Source organism: Pan paniscus, chromosome 19 (genome assembly GCF_029289425.2).
Source record: "Pan paniscus chromosome 19, NHGRI_mPanPan1-v2.0_pri, whole genome shotgun sequence".
Lineage (NCBI taxonomy): Eukaryota > Metazoa > Chordata > Mammalia > Primates > Hominidae > Pan > Pan paniscus.
This window is the reverse complement of record NC_073268.2, coordinates 8,151,691-8,172,646: the sequence shown is the minus strand read 5'-3', so window position 1 is coordinate 8,172,646 and position 20,956 is coordinate 8,151,691. Positions and strand designations below refer to the sequence as shown.

At 46.7% G+C, this 20,956-nt stretch overlaps 1 protein-coding gene across 3 annotated transcripts in view; it reads left to right on the top strand.

Moving 5' to 3' along the window:
* Window positions 1–20,956, top strand: part of VPS53 (VPS53 subunit of GARP complex) — a 218,790-nt gene that overhangs the window by 89,072 nt on the left and 108,762 nt on the right. For all 3 annotated transcript variants that reach the window (XR_010110596.1, XM_055102102.2, XM_055102101.2), the window contains one exon: window positions 3,424–3,565. Coding sequence is in view for 2 of the 3 variants with exons in the window: in XM_055102102.2 (XP_054958077.1) it covers window positions 3,424–3,565 (142 nt within the window). In the remaining variant the exon portion in view is untranslated. The remainder of the gene's footprint in view (window positions 1–3,423; window positions 3,566–20,956) is intronic.

The following is a 20,956-nucleotide window of genomic DNA, read 5'->3' as shown; positions in this document are numbered from 1 at the left end:
GATGCCACTTCCAGACCCCACCAGATGACTAATATCATCCTCGTACCCCACAGTGGCCCCACCAGCTGCTCCCTCTGCCCCCATCTTTGCTCTGGGACTTTCCGTGGTGTAGTTCTTGCCTCAAGCCATCTCTACCTTCTCCACCAACTCAAGGCTTATACACCAGATTGACCTACAGTGATTCCTCTACCCTACGTTTTCCCCTAGTCAGTATCGCATGTATCAGTGTGCTGTGTATATATCCCATCATCATTTTTATTTTCTGACTTGCTAGATAGATAGTTCCGTAGAGACAGGGTATTATCTACCTTAATGATATAGCAGACACAGAGGAAACATTTGTTGAATGAATTTCCTACTCCCAATACAGTGTGTATAGCCTCTGGATAGTTCATAGAGCTATTATTTCAAGACAGAATCACTCTGTCACCCAGGCTGGAGTGCTGCAGTGATACAATCCCGGCTCACTGCCACCTCCATTTACTGCGTTCAAGTGATTCTCATGCCTCAGTCTCCCAGGTAGCAGGGATTACAGGTGTGTGTAACCACACCTGGCTCGTTTTTGTATTTTTAGTAGAGATGGGGTTTCACCATGTTGGCCAGGCTGGTCTTGAAGTCCCGACCTCAGGTGATCTGCCCGCCCATTTTAGCCTCCCGAAGTGCCGGGATTACAGGCATGAGCCACTGCACCTGGCCTGCGTCTGAGCTTTCCAAGCATTTTAAAGACCGTCTTTTGTTCATCCTCTCTACATTATCCATGAGTGTAGCCCAAGGACAGATAGTCTCTTTATATTAAAAAAACCCGAAGCCCAGGAAGGTTAAATCAGTATATCTATGACAAAGCTAAAGCCAGAGTCAGACTTTTTTTTTTTTTTTTGAGACGGGGTCTCACTCTGTCACCCAGACTGGAGTGCAGTGGTGTGATCATGGCTCACAGCAGCCTTGACCTCCTAGGCTCAAGTGATTCTCCCACCTCAGCCTCCTGAGTAGCTAAGATGACAGGTGTGTGCCACCACACCAGCTAATTTTTGTGTGTGTATTTTTTGTAGAGACAAGAGTTTTGCTGTGTTGTTCGGGCTGGTCTTGAACTCCTTTTATTCTTTATTTGCGGCTAGACTACAACAGTGTTGGTAACTGGTTCTTATTAGTTATATATTTCCTCCCAGTAGTACACAGTTAGATCTAATGCCGGGTGAAAAAGAGAAAAAAAAGCCCATATCTAGCATAACTCAACCACCTTTTCCCATAATCCATGGCCGTCTTTTTTATTAAAATCATGGAAAGTAAAGTCAAATTGCATGTTTCAAACACATTGTGGGGCAAAAGTGTTTTAAGGGATATTGGCTTTTCTTAAAATAGATTTTACCTTTTAGAGCAGTTTTAGGTTCACAGCAGAATTGAGCAGAAGACACAGAGAGTTCCCAGGTGCTCCCGGCCCCACGTGCATAGTCTTCCCCGTGGTCGGCACCTTCCGCCAGAGCGATGCGTTTGTCACAGCTCATGAAACTACACGGACACATCATCATTACCCAGAGTGATGGTCCATAGTTCATGGTAGTGTTCACGCTTGGTGTTCACTTACATTCTGTGTGGCTTTTTTTTGTTTTTTTAAGAGATGGGGGTCTCGCAGTGTTGCCCAGGCTGGAGTACAATGGCTATTCACAGGCATGGTAATAGCGCACCCCAGCCTTGAACTCCTGGGCTCAGGCAGCCCTCCTGCTTCAGCCACCCAAGTAGCTGCAACTACAGGTGCACTCAGCTGCATTCTGTGTGGCTGTTATTCTAAGAAACACATTGGGCCAGGCTTGGTGGTTTATGCCTATAATCCTAGCATTTCAGGAGGCCAAGGCAGGTGGATCATATGAGCCTAGGAGTTTGAGACAAGCCTGGGCAACATGGCAAAACCCCATCTCTACAAAAAATGCAAAAATTAGCTGGTCATGGTGGCAAGCACCTGTAATCCCAGCTACTAGAGAGGCTGAGGTGGGAGGATTGCTTGAGCCCAGGTCAAGGTTGCAGTAGGCCATTATCATGCCATTGCACTCCAGCCCTGGGTGACAGAGTGAGACCCTGTCTCAAAAAAAAAAAAAAAAAGAAGAGAGAGAAAGAGAAGGAAGGAAGTGAGGAAGGAAGGGAGGGAGGGAGGGAGGGAGAGTGGAAGGGAAAAAGAAAGAAAGAGAAAGAAAGAAAAAGAAACACATTGACTCCTGTAGATTTAGAGAACCTTTTAGCATTGGTTTAAGATGAGTTGAGATTGTCACCTTCTAAATCCCAATTAACAAAATAAAGAGTGAATTCCTTGAGAAACTGTTAGCTAATTCTTTTTAGCCTACAGTTCAGCAGACTTGCAAACCAGCTCAGTGAGAAATGGAGCCTGGGAGAGGCTGGACGTATGCTAGAGCCAGCACGTCTCTGTGAGCGCCAGTACCTGCCATTGTTGTCTCGGCTAATGGCAGTGTTGCTGCCAAGCTTCTATTGTTAGAATTTTGGCTAAAGTCCTACAGATACATCATTCTCAAATAAACTCAGAGACTCTTTGTTTGATTTTGTCATTTATTTGTGTGAGAAGATGGTAGCTCAGTCCTTACTAAGAGCTCACATGTCCCTGTTCACCAGCAACTGAGCTTCTGAGATGGAACGTTTGAGTGAGAGCTGCACAGGAGCTTCCGGGCAGGGAGCAGCTAAGCGTGCTTGCCACTTTTCCTGCAGGGATCCTGTCCCTTGCGTGTGTTTCCAGGACTCCTGCTCTCTAGTTGAAGAGATGATTATTGGGCCCTCAGGAAGAGGGAGGGCTTTATAATTCAGTAATTAATGACTTGTGAAATTATATAGGCTATATACACTAATAAAAAATTAGGTGCTCCATATGTATTATTATCCAATTATTAAACAGTTCAAAGATACAGGCAACGTAGTAACTATGTAAACAAATTACTGGTGGCTCACACCTATAATCCCAGCACTTTGGGAGGCCGAGGTGGGCGGATCTCTTGAGGTCAGGAGTTTGAGACCACCCTGGCCAACATGGTGAAACACTATCTCTACTAAAAATACAAAAAAAAAAAAGAATCATTTGAACCCAGGAGGTGGAGGTTGCAGTGATCGCGCCACTGCACTCCAGCCTAGGCGACAGAGGGAGACTCCATCTCAAATAAATAAATAAATAAACAAATAAATATAAGTATATATATATCATCCATGACCCCTGATTTTTTTGCCTGGTGGATAATTTCACCTTAAAAATCTTGTTTAGAATATGTATTTCTATTCCCCAGGTTTTAGACTAAGGTGGTAACAGACCTCAGGGTTTGAAATGACCACATACATTTTTTTTTTCTGAATATAAGCTAAGGCCATTTACCTTATCTCTACTGAATGAATGATCAGCTTGTTTGATAGTATTCTTATCTCTTTGTTTTGAAGGGCAGAACTTGCCAAGATTATGCGTACCAGAGCGAAGGAAATTGAAGTGAAATTGCTTCTTTTTGCTATTCAAAGAACAACTAACTTTGAGGGGTTTCTTGCAAAACGCTTCTCCGGCTGCACCCTGACCGATGGGACCCTGGTAAGACCTTCCCTAGGGAGCTGCCACGTGAAATCAGTGGGTTGGGTGGTTGGGATTCAGGGTTTCACTGTATGGTGATTCTATCCATTGGCTTCGGTGCTTAACCCCTCATTGCAGTGATTTCACTGAGCTGCTGGGAAAGTGATGATACAGAACACTCTGTGTGGATTTATCGTTTGTCTCTTACGCAGTACGTCATGTTTCTAGAATGCCCTGTCATCATTTTTCCTAAGTATTGATCCCATTTTACAGACTAGTAATTTTGTGAGTCAGAGGCCTTACTCAGTCACAAATACCTTATTTCTTTATCAGTTATCAGATTTGGTTACAATTAGGATATGTTTTTACTTTAGGGTTTACCTTTTAACATCTCTGGTGAACAAACTAGGTCAATGAGTCTCTGTAAACCCCAAAGCCAGGTATACAGGCCTGGGGACTACGTGCCTCCATTGGAAAGGTGGAACATAGTACTGCCGGTTAAACGTTTGTCTCTGTGTAGTCAAAGACCAGGTCCAAATTTTCACTCCGGAAACCTCTTCTTTTTGGTCTGATGCAGTGGCTCACACCTGTATAATCCCAGCACTTTGGGAGGCCAAGGCAGGATTGCTTGAGACCAGGAGTTCGAGACCAGCCTGGGCAACATAGTGAGACCTCATCCCTACAAAAAAAAAAAAATTAGTCGGGCGCACCCCTTAGTCCCAATCACTTGGGAGGCTGAGGCGGGAGGATCACTTCAGCCCAGGAGTTGAGGCTGCAGTGAGCTATGATGAGTGACAGAGTGACACCCTATCTCTAAAAAAAAAGAAAAGAAAGATAAAGGAGTAAACCTCTTCTCTTTGGAGGCCCAGGCTCCCTGCTAACACATCAAGGTGCTCTCTTCAGATTTCCTGTCCACTGGGAAACCAAGTGACTTTGTTCTATGGTAATTTCTGTTTGCATCATTACATATGCGTAGACATTGAGCTCCTTGAATGCAGGAATTGTAGCTGACTCATCCGTCTCCTCGAGTCGTGCAGAGTGTACACAGAACCCATGCAGGCAGGAATGGAAGGGGAAAGAAGAAAGGAGGGAGGGAAAAAGAAATCCAAGTTGAGAGAATCATACCTTTGAATTTTCTTTAGAGCTAGATTTGTTTTTTTTTTAAACTGCGGGTAACAATAGAGAAGCAAAGTGATTTGGTAGCAAAATCCTTGGACCAGCAGTCAAGACTTGTGGTCTAATCCCGATTCTGCTGTAATGTAGTGAACTGCCTTCCCTGTTAAATGAGAAGAAAAGACTACCCTTTATTTTGTTTTTTTTTGTTTTTTCATTTTGTTTTTTAGACAGAGTCTTGCTCTGTCAGCAGGCTGGAGTGCAGTGGGGCGATCTCGGCCCACTGCAACCTCTGCCTCCCAGGTTCAAGCAATTCTCCTGCCTCAGCCTCCTGGGTAGCTGGGATTACAGGTGCCCGCCACCACGCCTGGCTAATTTTTGTATTTTCAGTAGAGACGGGGTTTCACCATGTTGACCAGGCTGGTCTCAAACTCCTGACCTCAGGTGATCCGCCGGCCTTGGTCTCCCAAAGTGCTGGGATTCCAGGTGTGAGCCACTGTGCCCACCTATCCTTTAATAACAGAATATTAGGGAGACTAAATAAGACACAAAACCCAAAAGCCATGAAGAAAAGTACTAAAAGGTTTAACAACATAAAGAGAACAACGTTCTTTTGGAAAAAGAGACCAGAAACATAATCAAGGGATTAAAAAACAGTTGAAGCTGCATGACACAAACGATGAATATCTAGCACATGTAAAGAACTCCTAAAAATCAATAAGGAAAATACAAGTAACCCATTAGAAAAACGAGTACAGAGTCAGACAGACGATTGACTGAAGAAATTCAGTTGGCTAATAAACATGAAAAAAAAGAAAACAGGATATTTTTCCTACATCAGGTTTGCAAAAAGAAAAAAATTACAAGACTAACAGTACAGGATTTTAGTGCTAGTATACAGCTTGATAAAACCTTTTTGGTGCGTAAATTGTCATTATCAGAACTTTCAGAAATGTAAATATACGTGTCCTGTCAAGCAACAATTTTACATCTAAACCAGAAGTCTAAAAAAAAATCCATACATGTAGAGGAAGATGCACAAAGAAATAGGTGAACTGCAGCCTTAAAAGCAAAAGGCTTGGCTGTGTCTGTAATGTTTATTATTGAAGATGGTTAAATAAATTACAGTGCATCCATACCGTGAGATGCTACACAGCAGTTTAAAAGTGGTAGAACGAGGGCCGGACGCGGCAGCTCACGCCTGTCATCCCAGCACTGTGGGAGGTATAATGTCTTTTATGGAAAAAGTAAAAAGCATGTTTATGTGTGTAAATGTATAAGAAAGAGGTCTGGAAATGGTAACAGTGGATGTCTCTTGGGAAGGAAGTTGGAGTGAGAGTAGGTAGAGAAGCAAGGAAATATTTTTTTCCATTTACTCTGGTATAGTTTTTTTGGAAATTTTCTTATACAAATGCATTTACATACTTTGTGTGTACTTTAACAAAGTTATTTTTCAATTGTTTTAAAATGAGAGAGATGGGCCAAATCAGTGATTTCCAAATCCTTTCTTGTAACAAAATCTAATGTAGAGGCCGGGTGCGGTGGCTCATGCCTATAATCCCAGCACTTTGAGAGGCTGAGGTGGGATGATCACTTAAGGTCAGGAGTTTGAGAACAGCCTGGCTACCGTGACAAAACCCCATCACGACTAAAAATACAAAAAATTAGTCAGGCGTGGTGGTGGGTGCTGCCAAGGTTGCGCCACTGCACTCCAGCCTGGGCGACAGAGTGAGACTCCATCTCAAAAAAAAAAAAAAAAAAAAAAATAGAATGTAGAATCCGAACACACCCATAGCTGTCATGCTTTGAACATCCACTTGGTGACCCACGCTATATTAGGTGCGTTTACCTGCAGTCAGTCACTGTGCTCCATCAGCCGTAGGAAGTAGGCGCTGTGCTCATTTGCAACTTTCTCCAGGCCACGGAGCTAATGTGTAAGACCGTGAAACTGAGCTACTGTGGTTGACGCGGGGGGCAGGCTGGAACTTGTACCTGGAGTCCCACTCACTTGTTCAACCTTCACCTCTGCCACCTTCTCTAGCTCCTACCCTTCTGGTCCTAAAACCCTGGGACTTCAGTGCAGTTCCCTCTTTGTCCCATGAGACCAGCCTCAGAGCAGGTGAAGCGGGTAAATCGGGCTGGTCTTTAGACAGGGTGGAGCAGGTGAATCGGGCTGGCCTTTCAGGCAATGGACTGCAGAGCGGTGGTGGCAGCAGCCCAATTTTGAGGCCAGACCACAAGGTCCTGCCTACTTGGGCTCACTCACGACTTTATTAGAATAAAATGCAGCTGAAACCACAAAGCACTCTTTTCCTACTTAGCACATCAAAAATATGTATACTTCTCTGCTTGCTAATGTTCAATATTGATTTCTTTTTAGTAACAAGGGAAAAAATGGGTCACAAAACAGGTGAAAATAGCCTTAAAGAAAATGCAGGTCAGAAAAGGAAATACTAGTGGGGCGTGGTGGTGCACGCCTGTAGTCCCAGCTACCCGGGAAATATTAGCGGGGTGTGGTGGTGCATGCCTGTAGTCCCAGCTACCCAGGAAATATTAGCAGGTGTGGTGGTGCACGCCTGTAGTCCCACCTACCCGGGAAATATTAGCAGGTGTGGTGGTGCACGCCTGTAGTCCCAGCTACCCGGGAAATATTAGCCATGGTGGTGCACACCTGTAGTCCCAGCTACCCGGGAAATATTAGCAGGTGTGGTGGTGCACACCTGTAGTCCCAGCTACCCAGGAAATAGCGGGGTGTGGTGGTGCACACCTGTAGTCCCAGCTACCCGGGAAATATTAGCAGGTGTGGTGGTGCACACCTGTAGTCCCAGCTACCCGGGAAATATTAGCGGGGCGTGGTGGTGCATGGCTGTAGTCCCAGCTACCCAGGAAATATTAGCAGGTGTGGTGGTGCACGCCTGTAGTCCCACCTACCCAGGAAATATTAGCAGGTGTGGTGGTGCATGCCTGTAGTCCCAGCTACCCGGGAAATATTAGCCATGGTGGTGCACACCTGTAGTCCCAGCTACCCGGGAAATATTAGCAGGTGTGGTGGTGCACACCTGTAGTCCCAGCTACCCAGGAAATAGCGGGGTGTGGTGGTGCACACCTGTAGTCCCAGCTACCTGGGAAATATTAGCAGGTGTGGTGGTGCACACCTGTAGTCCCAGCTACCCGGGAAATATTAGCGGGGCGTGGTGGTGCATGGCTGTAGTCCCAGCTACCCAGGAAATATTAGCAGGTGTGGTGGTGCACGCCTGTAGTCCCAGCTACCCGGGAAATATTAGCAGGTGTGGTGGTGCACACCTGTAGTCCCAGCTACCTGGGAAATATTAGCAGGTGTAGTGGTGCACACCTGTAGTCCCAGCTACCCAGGAAATATTAGCAGGCGTGGTGGTGCACACGTGTAGTCCCAGCTACCCGGGAAATATTAGCAGGGCGTGGTGGTGCACGCCTGTAGTCCCAGCTACCCGGGAAGTATTAGCGGGGTGTGGTGGTGCATGCCTGTAGTCCCAGCTACCCAGGAAATATTAGCAGGTGTGGTGGTGCACACCTGTAGTCCCAGCTACCCGGGAAATATTAGCATGTGTGGTGGTGCACACCTGTAGTCCCAGCTACCCAGGAAATATTAGCAGGCGTGGTGGTGCACACGTGTAGTCCCAGCTACCCGGGAAATATTAGCAGGGCGTGGTGGTGCGCGCCTGTAGTCCCAGCTACCCGGGAAATATTAGCGGGGCGTGGTGGTGTGCGCCTGTAGTCCCAGCTACCCGGGAAATATTAGCAGATGTGGTGGTGCACGCCTGTAGTCCCAGCTACCCAGGAAATATTAGCAGGTGTGGTGGTGCACGCCTGTAGTCCCAGCTACCCGGGAAATATTAGCGGGGCGTGGTGGTGCGCGCCTGTAGTCCCAGCTACCCGGAAAATATTAGCAGGTGTGGTGGTGCACACGTGTAGTCCTAGCTACCCAGGAAATATTAGCAGGCGTCGTGGGCACCTGTAGTCCCAGCTACCCGGGAAATATTAGCAGGCGTCATGGGCACCTGTAGTCCCAGCTACCCGGGAAATATTAGCAGGCGTGGTGGTGCGCGCCTGTAGTCCCAGCTACCCGGGAAATATTAGCAGGCGTGGTGGGCGCCTGTAGTCCCAGCTACCCAGAAAATATTAGCAGGCGTGGTGGGTGCCTGTAGTCCCAGCTACCCGGGAAATATTAGCAGGTGTGGTGGTGCACACGTGTAGTCCCTGCTACCCAAGAAATATTAGCAGGCCTGGTGGGCGCCTGTAGTCACAGTTACCCGGGAAATATTAGCGGGGCATGGTGGTGCATGCCTGTAGTCCCAGCTACCCAGGAAATATTAACAGGCATGGTGGTGCATGCCTGTAGTCCCAGCTACCCAAGAAATATTAGCAGGCGTCGTGGGCACCTGTAGTCCCAGCTACCCGGGAAATATTAGCTGGGCATGGTGGTGCATGCCTGTAGTCCCAGCTACCTGGGAAATAATAGCGGGGCCTGATGGTGCATGCCTGTAGTCCCAGCTACCCAGGAAATATTAGTGGGGCGTGGTGGCACATGCCTGTAGTCCCAGCTACCCGGGAAATATTAGTGGGGCATGGTGGTGCACGCCTGTAGTCCCAGCTACCTGAGAGGCTGAGACAGGAGGATCACTTTAGCCCAGAAGGCAGAGGTTGCAATGAACTGAGTTTGCACCACTGCACTCCAGCCTGGGTGACAAAGTGAGACTGTCTCAAAAAAACAGAAAAGGAAAGGAAATAGGAACAGAGATCCCACTGAAGGAATCATGAGTTTCTCCTGAGAAGTATGAGGTTGGCTTTAGCAGCCCCCTGATTTCCTCTTGCTGGCTCTCCTCTCGGACCTTCCCAAGCCATGCTCCTGCCTGGTTTCAAGCGTAGATATATGTGGCACTGGATTCAGCCCTACGGAGATCTGCCCGGCGACAAGCATGAGGGTTCAGCATTGAGCACAGGCCCCACCCTGGGAGTAGCCCCCTGAGCTCCCACGGCCTCTGGCTGGGCAGGGTCCGGAGAGCATCAGGACAGGCTCTGTGAGCTGGTAATCCAGATAACCGGACGGGAAATAGGTCCCAGTGAAGGATGCTTGAATGACATTCTTGCCAAGCACTTGTTTTGAGTCATTCTTCACCCTCTCTGGCTGGGCCCTACTTCCTGGTGATTTATCTTTTACATTTAGGGAGCTATAGGACCACAGAGGAACAAATGGCCCTGTTGCATCTGAGGACCAGGGTAGCCTGTGAACCTGGGTCTGTCCCAGGACCTCTCCAAGGAAAAATCCCCCAAAGGCCAAAAGTGGTAAGGGAACGAGGGCAGGGAAGGCCCTTCTGGACAAGCTGAGGCAGCTGAACAGGGTAACCACGTAGAGACCATGAAAAACTGACAGGAGCTTACTCAAGTTTGCAAAGACAATGCTTTATTGTAAAACACAGGTACAGGACTGTCAGAATGGCAGTTGGCCAACTGTCAGCCACCTTCTGTCCCGGGAGGACTGGGCTGGGGGTACTGGTTTCTCAGGGCAGCACAGCCCCTTTCTGCCTGAACTCACTCGGCCAGGGCCAAGCTCCTGGCCTGGAGCCCAGTGTCTCCTGGCCAAGGCGGTGCTCTGTGGTGGTGGTCAGGGGTCAGCTAGGAACACTTGAGCCTTTTTCCCCAGCTCCTTCCTTTTTGGTTTTCATATTTGAAATGTTTTGGCAGAACTGGTCTTTAAATCATCCCCTCTTCATTGTTCAGTTGTTGCTCTCCTCTCCTCTCAAGTTTGCAGAGTTTCAGGTTCTAAATCCTTAGCCAGAAAAGCCGGATGAACACCATGAGTTCTTTCTTTCCCTCTCTATTTAGTCAGCTCTCCTCTCCACAGACTTCTCTAAATCCTTCAGCTTCTTTAATTCAACCTCGTCCTCCTACCCTATTCTTTGTGCCAGGTATCACGACCCGGCAGTTATTCTGCATTCCAAATCCTGAAAATGGCTGTCTGATATCCTTCAAGGGTTTTCCCTTAAAGATAAGTTTCTAGGAAGGCAACAGAAGCCCTATGGCCACTTCACCCAGGTGGGACGGGCCTTGAGGAATTGGTTCACTGCAGCTCTGCTGTGAGGAGACGTGAAGGCTGTCGCTCTAGCTGATGTTCACACTGAGCCTGGTCCCCACCATCATCTCATTGTGGGCCGTGCACGACCTTCTTCACCTTTATTCTGCGACCCTCAGTGGCAGGGACCTTGGTGAATTCATCATGGCTACCGACCATGCTCCCAACGCAAAGCACCGGGAAGGGGCTGCCTGGGCAAGGCCAGGAGTTCCAGCTGTCCTGACCCCCAGTCTAGCTGCTGGGTACCCTGCCTGGAGATTTGCTGCTCCCTGGCCCCTGGCCCCTTCCCCATGCTACCTTCCTTTCAGGATGCACTCTTTGGAAACTCCTTTTTGGCTATCATTTTGTTTCAAAATACCAGAATAAATTGTGAAACGAACCAAGGTATATCTTGATACCCTTTGATATATGCCAGATTTTATAGAAAGTTACTGAATTCCTCAGAAAGGTGCCACGAAACAGGTAAGATGTCAGCCAAGGAGCCAAAACGGCCAGAGACTCTCCCTTGCTGCCCCTCCCTAGGCTGTACGTCATCCCCACCCTACCCCCACCGCCGCCTTCACTGTATCATTCCGAACCTCTCCAGTCCTTGGTGACTGACAGTGAAACAGTGAGGATGAGCTTGAGAGTGTGGCCAGCTCGCCCGGAAGACAAGACCTGCCACAGTTCAGCTCCTCCTGACCCATCACTCCTGACTTCAGTGGGATGCATCATCCTTGGCTCTTTTTCAAGAGCTGTGACTTCAACATCTGATAGAACTTTAGACTGAAAGAGCCTCAGGGACAGGCTTGTTGCTTAACCAGTTTCACGATGTCCTGTGCTGTAACTGTTACTTGAGGAGGTGAGCTGCCTGTGCTTTTCCCAGTTGCCCCAACTTCTGACCCTTTAGGAGGAATTCAAGAGAGTCTGTAAATTAAAATGCCTTGAAATTAAAAGAGAATGTCTGGATATGATGTAACTGGATCCATATGCATTATTAGTGACTTGATGATTAGATTCAAGGTGAGCAAATGACATTCAGCCTTCTGCTGAAAGCAGAAAAGTGGACTAGATCGGATTAGCTTTTTATAACTGCCTCACTGGGAGGTTTTTTTTTTTTTTTTGTAATAATAAAATTAAAAATGTTCCCATTTTATGCAGCTGGATTTCCCTTCCTCTTGACCGTTGCATAAGTTGCCTTTTGAAATAGACTTGTCCTTTGGCTTATAGGGGCCATTTTAATATACATGTATACTTCCCCAGTGTTTAGAATTACATTGTAAAGATAGAAGCTATATGGGTACAATTGTCAGCCACGGAATTTGAGTGTAAGAGCGTTTGCAAAAGGCTCACGACTCATGAAAGACCACCCGGCATGTCTCACTCTACACCCTGGTCTTCCGGCACCTGCATGAGGGAGACTGTGTAAGGAACAGGGGCAGGTTTTCCAGCTCTGCCACAACTTGAGGACATCTGTCTCCGACAGTGACAGATTCCCCCGCCTCATGCACTCCCTTCAGCGTTGGAAAATATTTTATGGATGCTTTACTGGTGCTAAGAAATGTATTCTTCCATTTGAATAATATTGCAAGGGACGATTAACTTCTGTTTCTGAGAAGAGAATAATACAGGGTCAGGATAGAAAATTTGGAAATTATGGCGAGAATAGAGAAGCAGGAAAAAAGTCATCCAAATCAGAGATGAGGATTTGGGTATATTCTTTCTATATATTTTACATGGTTGAAATTGTATTTTTTTAAATACAGTTTTCTCTGCTTAGTTTTTAAAATTGAGATATAACTCATGTCACGAAATGTCACATGAAATTTATCGTTTAAAGTATACAGTTCAGTTGGTTTTCATATATTCATAAGATGATGCCACGATCCCAGCTGTGCAACTCCAGGACATTTCTGTTACCCCAGAAGAAATCCCTCCTTAGCAGGCAGGACTTTCAAGTTCTCTTTCCCCAGTCCTGGGCAGTTACGAATTGACTTTTGTCTTTACGGATGCCTGTTGTGGACACTTCACATAAACGGATACTACGATGCGTGGTTTTTGTGTCTGCCTTCCCTCCCTCTGGACAGTGTCTGCGAGCCTTACCCATGATGAGGTGTGTGTCAGCGCATCATTTTGATGGCTGAATAGTGCACTGTTGTGTGGGTGATGCACATAGCGAGCCTTACCCATGATGAGGCGTGTGTCAGCGCATCATTTTGATGGCTGAATAGTGCACCATTGTGTGGGTGATGCACATATTGTTGTCTCTTCCATCAGCTGTGGACATTCGGGTGGTTTCCACTTTTTCACTGTGTGAATACTGCTGTGAATATCTGTACAGGTTTTCACTGTGTGAACTCACTATGTGAATATTTGTACAGGTTTTCACTGTGTGAATTCACTATTTGAATACTGCTGTAAATATCTGTACAGGTTTTCACTGTGTGAACTCACTATGTGAATATTTGTACAGGTTTTCACTGTGTGAATTCACTATTTGAATACTGCTGTGAATATCTGTGCAGGTTTTCACTGTGTGAACTCACTATGTGAATATTTGTACAGGTTTTCACTGTGTGAATTCACTATTTGAATACTGCTGTGAATATCTGTACAGGTTTTCACTGTATGAATACTGCTGTGAATATCTGTACAGGTTTTCATGTCAGCGTGTTTCTTATTCTTGTGAGAATATACCTGAGTGGAATTGCTGGGTCACATGGTAACCCTAGGCTTAACTTTTTGAGGAACTGCAAACTGTTTTCAAAGTAGCCACACTGTTTTACATTTCTACCCACAATGTAGGAGGGTCCAGTTTCCCCATATCCTTGCTGACGCTTGTCTCCTTTGTTCTCCTAATTATAGCCATTCTCATGGGTGTAGAGTAGTATCTCATTGTGGTTTTCATTTGCTTTTTCCCATTGACTATTGACATTGCACAGCTTCTTTAAAGAAATGTCTATTCAGCCGGGTGTGGTGGCTCACGCCTGTAATCCCAGCACTGTGGGAGGCCGAGGTGGAGTTCAAGACCAGCCTGGCCAACATGGTGAAACCCCGTCTCTACTAAAAATACAAAAATTAGCCAGGCGTGGTGGCGGGTGCCTATAATCCCAGCTACTCGGGAGGCTGAGGCAGGAGAATCGCTTGAACCCAGGAGGTGGAGGTTGCAGTGAGCTGAGATTGCGCCACTCATGTCTCAAAAAAAAAAAGGAAATGTCTATTCACATTTTTTGCCCATTTTTTAGTTGGATTGTTTTTATTGTTGAGTTGTAAGAGTTGTTTACACATTCTAGATATATTCTATAACTTTTTTTTTTTTTTCTTCAGACAGAGTCTCACTCTGTTGCCCAGGCTGGAGTTCAGTGGCGAGATCTCGGCTCACTGCAACCTCTGCCTCCTGGGTTCAAGCGATTCTCGGACCTCAGTCTCCTGGGTAACTGGGACCACAGGAGCGCAGCACCATGCCAGGCTAATTTTTGTATTTTTTGTATTTTTTTTTTTTTAAGTAGAGGCGGGGTTTTGCCGTGTTGGCCAGGCTGGTCTTGAACTCCTGGCCTCATGTGATCCATCTGCCTCGACCTCTCATAGTGCTGGGATTATAGGCGTGAGCCACCATGCCCAGCCTTTATAACTTCTTTAGATATTCTATCATGTATCAGACATATGATTTGCCAATGTTTTCTCCCATCTGTGGGTTTTCACTCTCTTGATAGTCATTTCACAGGATTTCCGTTTTAATGAAGGTTTTTTGTTCTTGCTTGTGTTTAGTGTCATATCCAAGAAACTGTTACGTAATCCAAGGCTACAAAGACTTACCTAGGTTTCCTCCTAAGAGTTTTATAGTTTCAGCTGCTACATTTATATCTTTGATCCATTTTGAGTTAATTTCCATATTAACTCACACACACATATGAAAATATGCTTCATATGTCACAGCTTAAGTTGTTTCTCAACTACTACAGAAAGATTTTATTCTATAGATACTCAGTGATTCCCCTAATTATTCTTTTCTCGTAGGACCCTTAGTTTTTTCTCACTTGTATAAATAAGGCTATATGAATATTTTTGTCTACTAATTTGTGTGTGTGTGTGTGTGTGTGACGGAGTCTCACTCTGTCGCCCAGGCTGGAGTGCAGTGGTGCGATCTCGGCTCACTGCAAGCTCTGCCTCCTGGGTTCACGCCATTCTCCTGCCTCAGCCTCCGCGTAGCTGGGACTACAGGCGCCCGCCACCACGCCTGGCTAATTTTTAAAAAAATATTTTTAGTAGAGACGGTTTCACCATGTTAGCCAGGAGGGTCTCGATCTCCTGACCTCGTGATCCGCCCACCTCGGCCTCCCAAAGTGCTGGGATTACAGGCGTGAGCCACCGCGCCTGGCCTCTTTCTTTCTTTTTAACTTGGTGTGCCACTGGCATGAATCATCCCAGTGTTTGTCTTCATGCCAGACTGCTATGGAGAAATGGATATGTTTTTTGTTATTATTATTATTATTTTTTTGAGATAGAGTCTCACTCTGTCCCCCAGGCTGGAGTGCAATCCCCATTCATTGCAACCTCCGCTTCCCAGGTTCAAGTGACTCTCCTGCCTCAGCCTCCCGAGTGGCTAGGATTACAGGCATGTGACACCACACCCAGCTCATTTTTTGTATTTTTAGTAGAGACAGGGTTTCAACGTGGTAGCCAGGATGGTCTCGATCTCCTGACCTCGTGATCCGCCTGCTTCAGCCTCCCAAAGTGCTGGGATTACAGGTGTGAGCCACCGCACCCGGTCTTGTCTACTAATTTTATATGCATTTGAGATTGTTTTTTTCCTCTCTTCTCTTCTCTCTTCTCTCCTCTTCGCTGTCTCTTACCCAAAGCAGTGAGATGATTTTCTTACGACACTAGTGGAATTATCGGCTCAAGTTGTGAGCACTTTCAATTTCAGCCTCTGCTTTAAACTTCTTTCTGTTCCTCTTCCTTTCTGTTCTTCCAAATGCAGTTAAGATTTAAAACTAGTCCCTGCTTGTTTCATTGCATCTCACAGTGTTAATGTGCCATGCCTAATGTGAAGGGGTAACTCTGCCAAATAGAAAAAGCAAAGCAATCTGAATTCTTTTTTTTTAATTACACATTTCTACTTCTAAGTATATGCCCAAGGGAATTAAAAACATATGTTCGTATGTCTTACACAAATGTTCATAGCAACACTATTCACAATAGCCAAAAAGTAGAAACATCAGTAGACAAGGAATAACCAAAACGTGGTCTGTCCGTACAGTGGAATATTATTCACGTAAAAGGAATGAAGTGCTGATACATGCCCTGACCTGGGTGAACCTTGGACACACCATGCCGAGTGAAAGAAGCCAGACACAGACGTCACACATTATATGATTCCATCTATAGGAAATACCCAAAAGAGGCAAATCCATAGAGGCCAATGGGGTTGGGAAGGGGAAGACTGGGAAGTAACAGCTTCCCAGTAACAGGTAGGGGTTTGCTTTTGGGGGTGAAAAATGTTCTGGAATTGGTGGTGATGGCTGCACAACCTTGTCAATGTCCGAAAACCACTGAATAGTAAATCACTTTAAAATGTTGAGTTTTATGTGACATGAATTACATCACAATTTAGAATTAAAGGCTTTAGAAGATAGTGTATGAGTTTAGTTATAAATCATCTTTACTCTTCAGATAAATATTCTGTCAAAAAAAAAAAAAAAAACGAGCAGTGGGCCGGGCATAATGGCTCATGCCTAAAATCCCAGCGCTTTGGGAGGCCGAGGCGGGCAGGTCTCTTACAGCCAGGAGTTTGAGACCAGCCTGGGCCACGAAGACCCTGTCTCTAAAATAAAGTTTTTAAATGAGCAGGGCGTGGTAGTGTGCACTTGCATTCTTAGCTACTCAGGAGGCAGAGGTGCAAGGGTCACCTAAGTCCAGGAGTTCAAGACTGCAGTGAGCTGTGATTGCACCACTGCACTTCATCCTGGGTGGAAGAGTGAGGCTCTGTTTCAAAAAAAAAAAAAAAAAAAGAAAGAAAAGAAAAAAGCAGAAAGAGCTATACATGCCTATTAAAAACTCAAATAGAAAAAAAATATTTTAAATTAACATCTCTTCTTAACTACTGTATATCCCTCCCCCTGGAGGTATCCACACTGTTTAATTCTTTGGGGTATATTTTTGACGCTTCTGCAAGCACGCTTGCACACATATACGCAGGCTATTTGTTTTATTTACAGAAAATAGAAAGTGTTGCCCATGTTTCTGAAGAGGATTTTATCGAGGGCCTTTCATCTGATCAGCATTTACCCACTTATATTTTTCAAGCTTCCCTCTTTGTTCAGGGCTTTGGAAAAGATGAGAAATTGGATCGGGAAGGCACTTAGGGTCTAGTTGGAGAAAGAAGTCTGTACATAACTGTTGCAATAGAAGAAGTGGACATGGCGGTAGCAAGAGAGTGGCCCCAGAAATGGTGGACACCAAGTGTGTGAACCCCTGGGCTTGCAGTCCTGACTGTCAGCTAAAGCCCCCCAGCCATCTCTTTAAGGACCAATTAGGAATTGGGCTGGAGTAAAGCATTTATGGAGTGAGAAATGCAGAAACTGAGGAACTTTCATCTCACAAGCGAAAGCTTTCCCCTCTAGGGAAAGGAAGAGTCTTAAATTTCAGAGTTCCTTTGATAATTCGATGTGTCCAGCTAGGGCCTCACACAGGGATTTGTGTAGGCAGACGAGATACGGATGTACTGCTGACTGAAGCCAGACTTTCCCTTCTTGACAGTGAATTAGACAGCCTGACTGTCCTGTGGCCTGAACTGTTTTGAAGGTGCTGGGAATCCCCTGTGATTTAATCAGTAGGGATTAACTTGCTATATGAAGAATTTTGCTTTCCTGTATCGGCTTGAAATCAACTGTCATCATAGCAAAAAGAATGAATTCTTTCAAAATTGGAAGTCATTCACTTCTTGGAAATTTTTGGCTTTATTTAGCAGCCTCAGAGTTCATGAAATATGTCCTTTGAGTTACTGACAATCTAACCCCAAAGTTGTAATTCTCTGTGGCCTGTGACAGCTGCAAAGCAAGCCTGAGAAGCGTGATCTGTGTGGCTCTTAGCACAGAAGGCTGCATTATGCCAGTGATCGCTCCCCACAAGGACTTGTTCTTTCATCTTAGCAAGTCAATCTGAGCAGTAATGTAGCCCTCTAACTAGCGGGAATGCATATCCACACCTTAGGGTTTTAGGACTTTTATCAACAGGGAGGAGGGTGGTATGTGCGTTGTTGTAGACTGGGGAAGAAAGGAGCAGCTCCGTGTGCCTTTCCACTTAGAAAGTGCAAAGTTGATGGGCCCTTTGCTTTTATTTCTTAGAGAGATCCCAAAGGGACAAAGTAGTTGGGACGAGGCTCCACTTATGGTTAATAGAAATGCTTTTGACAAGACTTTTAAGCCTGTGTGCCCACGTTTTCTGTGAGCTGCTTTATTAAGAGAAGCACAACAGTTTTGCCTTGTTTCGTAGCTCACCCTATTAATTACACTGCTCAAAGCTTCCCCTTGCTGAGCCTTGCCCTCTGTGCCAGACAGCATGTTAAGCTGCTGTATATATTCAGTCGTGCATTGCTTAACAGCAGGAATATGTTCTGAGAAATGCATCATTAGTTTCATCACTGTGCAAACCTCATAGAGTGTGCCTGCTAGAACCTACTCCAGCTGTCCCCAACCTTTTTGGCACCAGGGACTGGTTTTGTGGAAGACAGTTTTTCCAGAGGTGGGGATGGGGGTGGGAGTGCAGGGGATGGGGGTAGGGGATGGTTTCGAGATGAAACTGTTCTACCTCAGATCATCAGGCATTGGATTCTCAGAAGGAGTGTGCAACCTAGACCCCTCATATGAGCAGCTCACAACAGGGTTTGCCTATGAGACCTGACAGGAGGCGCAGCCCAGGCAGTCATGCTCGCTCACTGCTGCTCACCTCGTGATATGCAGCCTGGTTGCTAACAGGCCATGGACTGTGGCCCAGGGGTTGGGGACCCCTGGCCTACTCTATCGTATGGCTCCAGTATAATCTAGTGGAACCGCCTTGTACCGTGGCCCGTCATGGATGGAAACATGGTGATGTGGTGCATGACTGTGTAGCTCAAGCCTGACACGCACGCCTCATCCCATCCTCATGGCAGCCATACGAGGTAGGTATTCCTATCCCTTCACATTGCAGGTAGGAGAACTGAGGCTAGAAGTTAAACAGCATACACCATGGTGGAACCTGGACTCGAACCCGGGTCTGTCAGATACGGAGCCTGTGCCCTTGCCACTACACGAGGGTGCCCCATCTCAGTTAAGGGCAACATCAGCCGTGCAGTTGCTCAGACCAGAAAGTGAGTGTCCCTTCACTCCTTTCATTCCCTCACCCTCGTTCTCACTCTCTCAGCAAAGCCTCCTGGCTCTGCCTCCTAACTGTGCCCCAAATCCGATGGACACTTTTTTCTATCGTCCATCACCAGCTTAGTCCAGTTCCCCATCAGCCCTTTCCTGGAACACTGGCTTAGTCCGGTTCCCATCAGCCCTTTCCTGGAGCACTGTAGCAGCTTCTTAAACTGGTTTTCCTGCTGTCATTATAATCCATTCCCCTACAGCAGTGGAATATTTTTAAAATCCAAATTAGATCACATCACTTCGCTGTTGAAAACTACCAGCGACTGCCCAATTGCAGTGAGAAGAAAACCGACCCTTACCATGGCCCACAAAAGGCTGCGTGATGGGGCTCCCGCCACCCCTCTTACCCCAGGCCCCCGTCTTCCTTTCTGTCCCTGACTCACCAATATGATGGGACTCCCGCCACCCCTCTTACCCCAGGCCCCCATCTTCCTTTCTGTCCCTCAGACTCACCAAATGCTTTCCAGCGTCTCCACCGGGTCTCCCTGCTGAGAACACCCTTCCTTGGGTTTTGCCTGAGCAGTTCCTTCTTACTCAGCTCAGCCGTCATCTCCTCAGAGACCTTTTCTGATGACCCTGTGTGTAGAAGCACTTTCCCACCCTCATCCCCAGCTCATCCCACTCCCTGAGTTTTCTTCTCACCACTGCAGTGCCGCCTCTCTAATCCATCTTCCTCACTTGCATCCCTGGTGCACCCAAGAGTGCCTGGAGCAGAGTGGATGCCCAGTACATCATTGTTGAGTGAGCGGCAGACACATGCTGTTCCCTCCGCCCTCCACCCCTCATATATTTCACTCTGAGGCATCCTTCAGCTCTGGCTCAGACATCCTTTCTTTAGGGACGTCTTCTGCGGCCCTCTGTTGCACGTTTCCATGACGACTGCTTTCCCTTCATGGCCCTTCTCACTGTTTGTGTGACTGTTGGATTGAAGGCTCTCTCCCCCAGCAGACTCTAATCTCCATGAGGGCGGAGGCTTTCCCCCAGCAGACTCTAATCTCCATGAGGGCTGAGGCTGGCCTGTCTTTCTCACTGCTCTACTCCTAGGGCCAAGCATATCCCTTTGTTGAGTGGATGAGGGGAGGAATGAATCACTTTTCCTGTACTAACTTGGTCCACATGTGGAATGCATGTGCCACAAATGAGTGAGCTAGGAGCTCCTTGATGTCCACAACTCCCCTCATGTTAATAGAGGACGGGCATGGTGGCTCACGCCTGTAATTCTAGCACTTTGGGAGGCTGAGACAGATGGATTGCTTCAGGTCAGGAGTTTGAGACCAGCCCAGGCAACATGGCAAAATCCCATCTCTACAAAAAATACAAAAATTAGTTGGGTGTGGTGATGTGCACCTGTAGTCGCAGCTACTCAGGAGGCTGAGGTTGGCCCATGCTCACTCTATCCCAGATGGTGACAGTGAGTGGCCCGCGCTTACCTGCCTCAGATGGTGACACTGAGCGAGTGGCCTGCGCTCACCTGCCTCAGATGGTGACACTGAGCAAGTGGCCCGCGCTCACCTGCCTCAGATGGTGCCTGCTTCTTCAGGGCTGCCCGTTAGGTTCGACTTCTTCCTACCCTCTCCGTTTTCTTGATGCTTTACACCGGCGAGAGTAGGTTCAACTTCTTCCTACCCTCTGCGTTTTCTTGATGCTTTACCCCAGCGAGAGTAGGCTCGACTTCTTCCTACCCTCTGCGTTTTCTTGATGCTTTACGCCAGCAAGAGTAGGTTTGACTTCTTCCTACCCTCTGCGTTTTCTTGATGCTTTATGCCAGCGAGAGCAGAGCCCGGGAACGTTCTCAGTCCACCT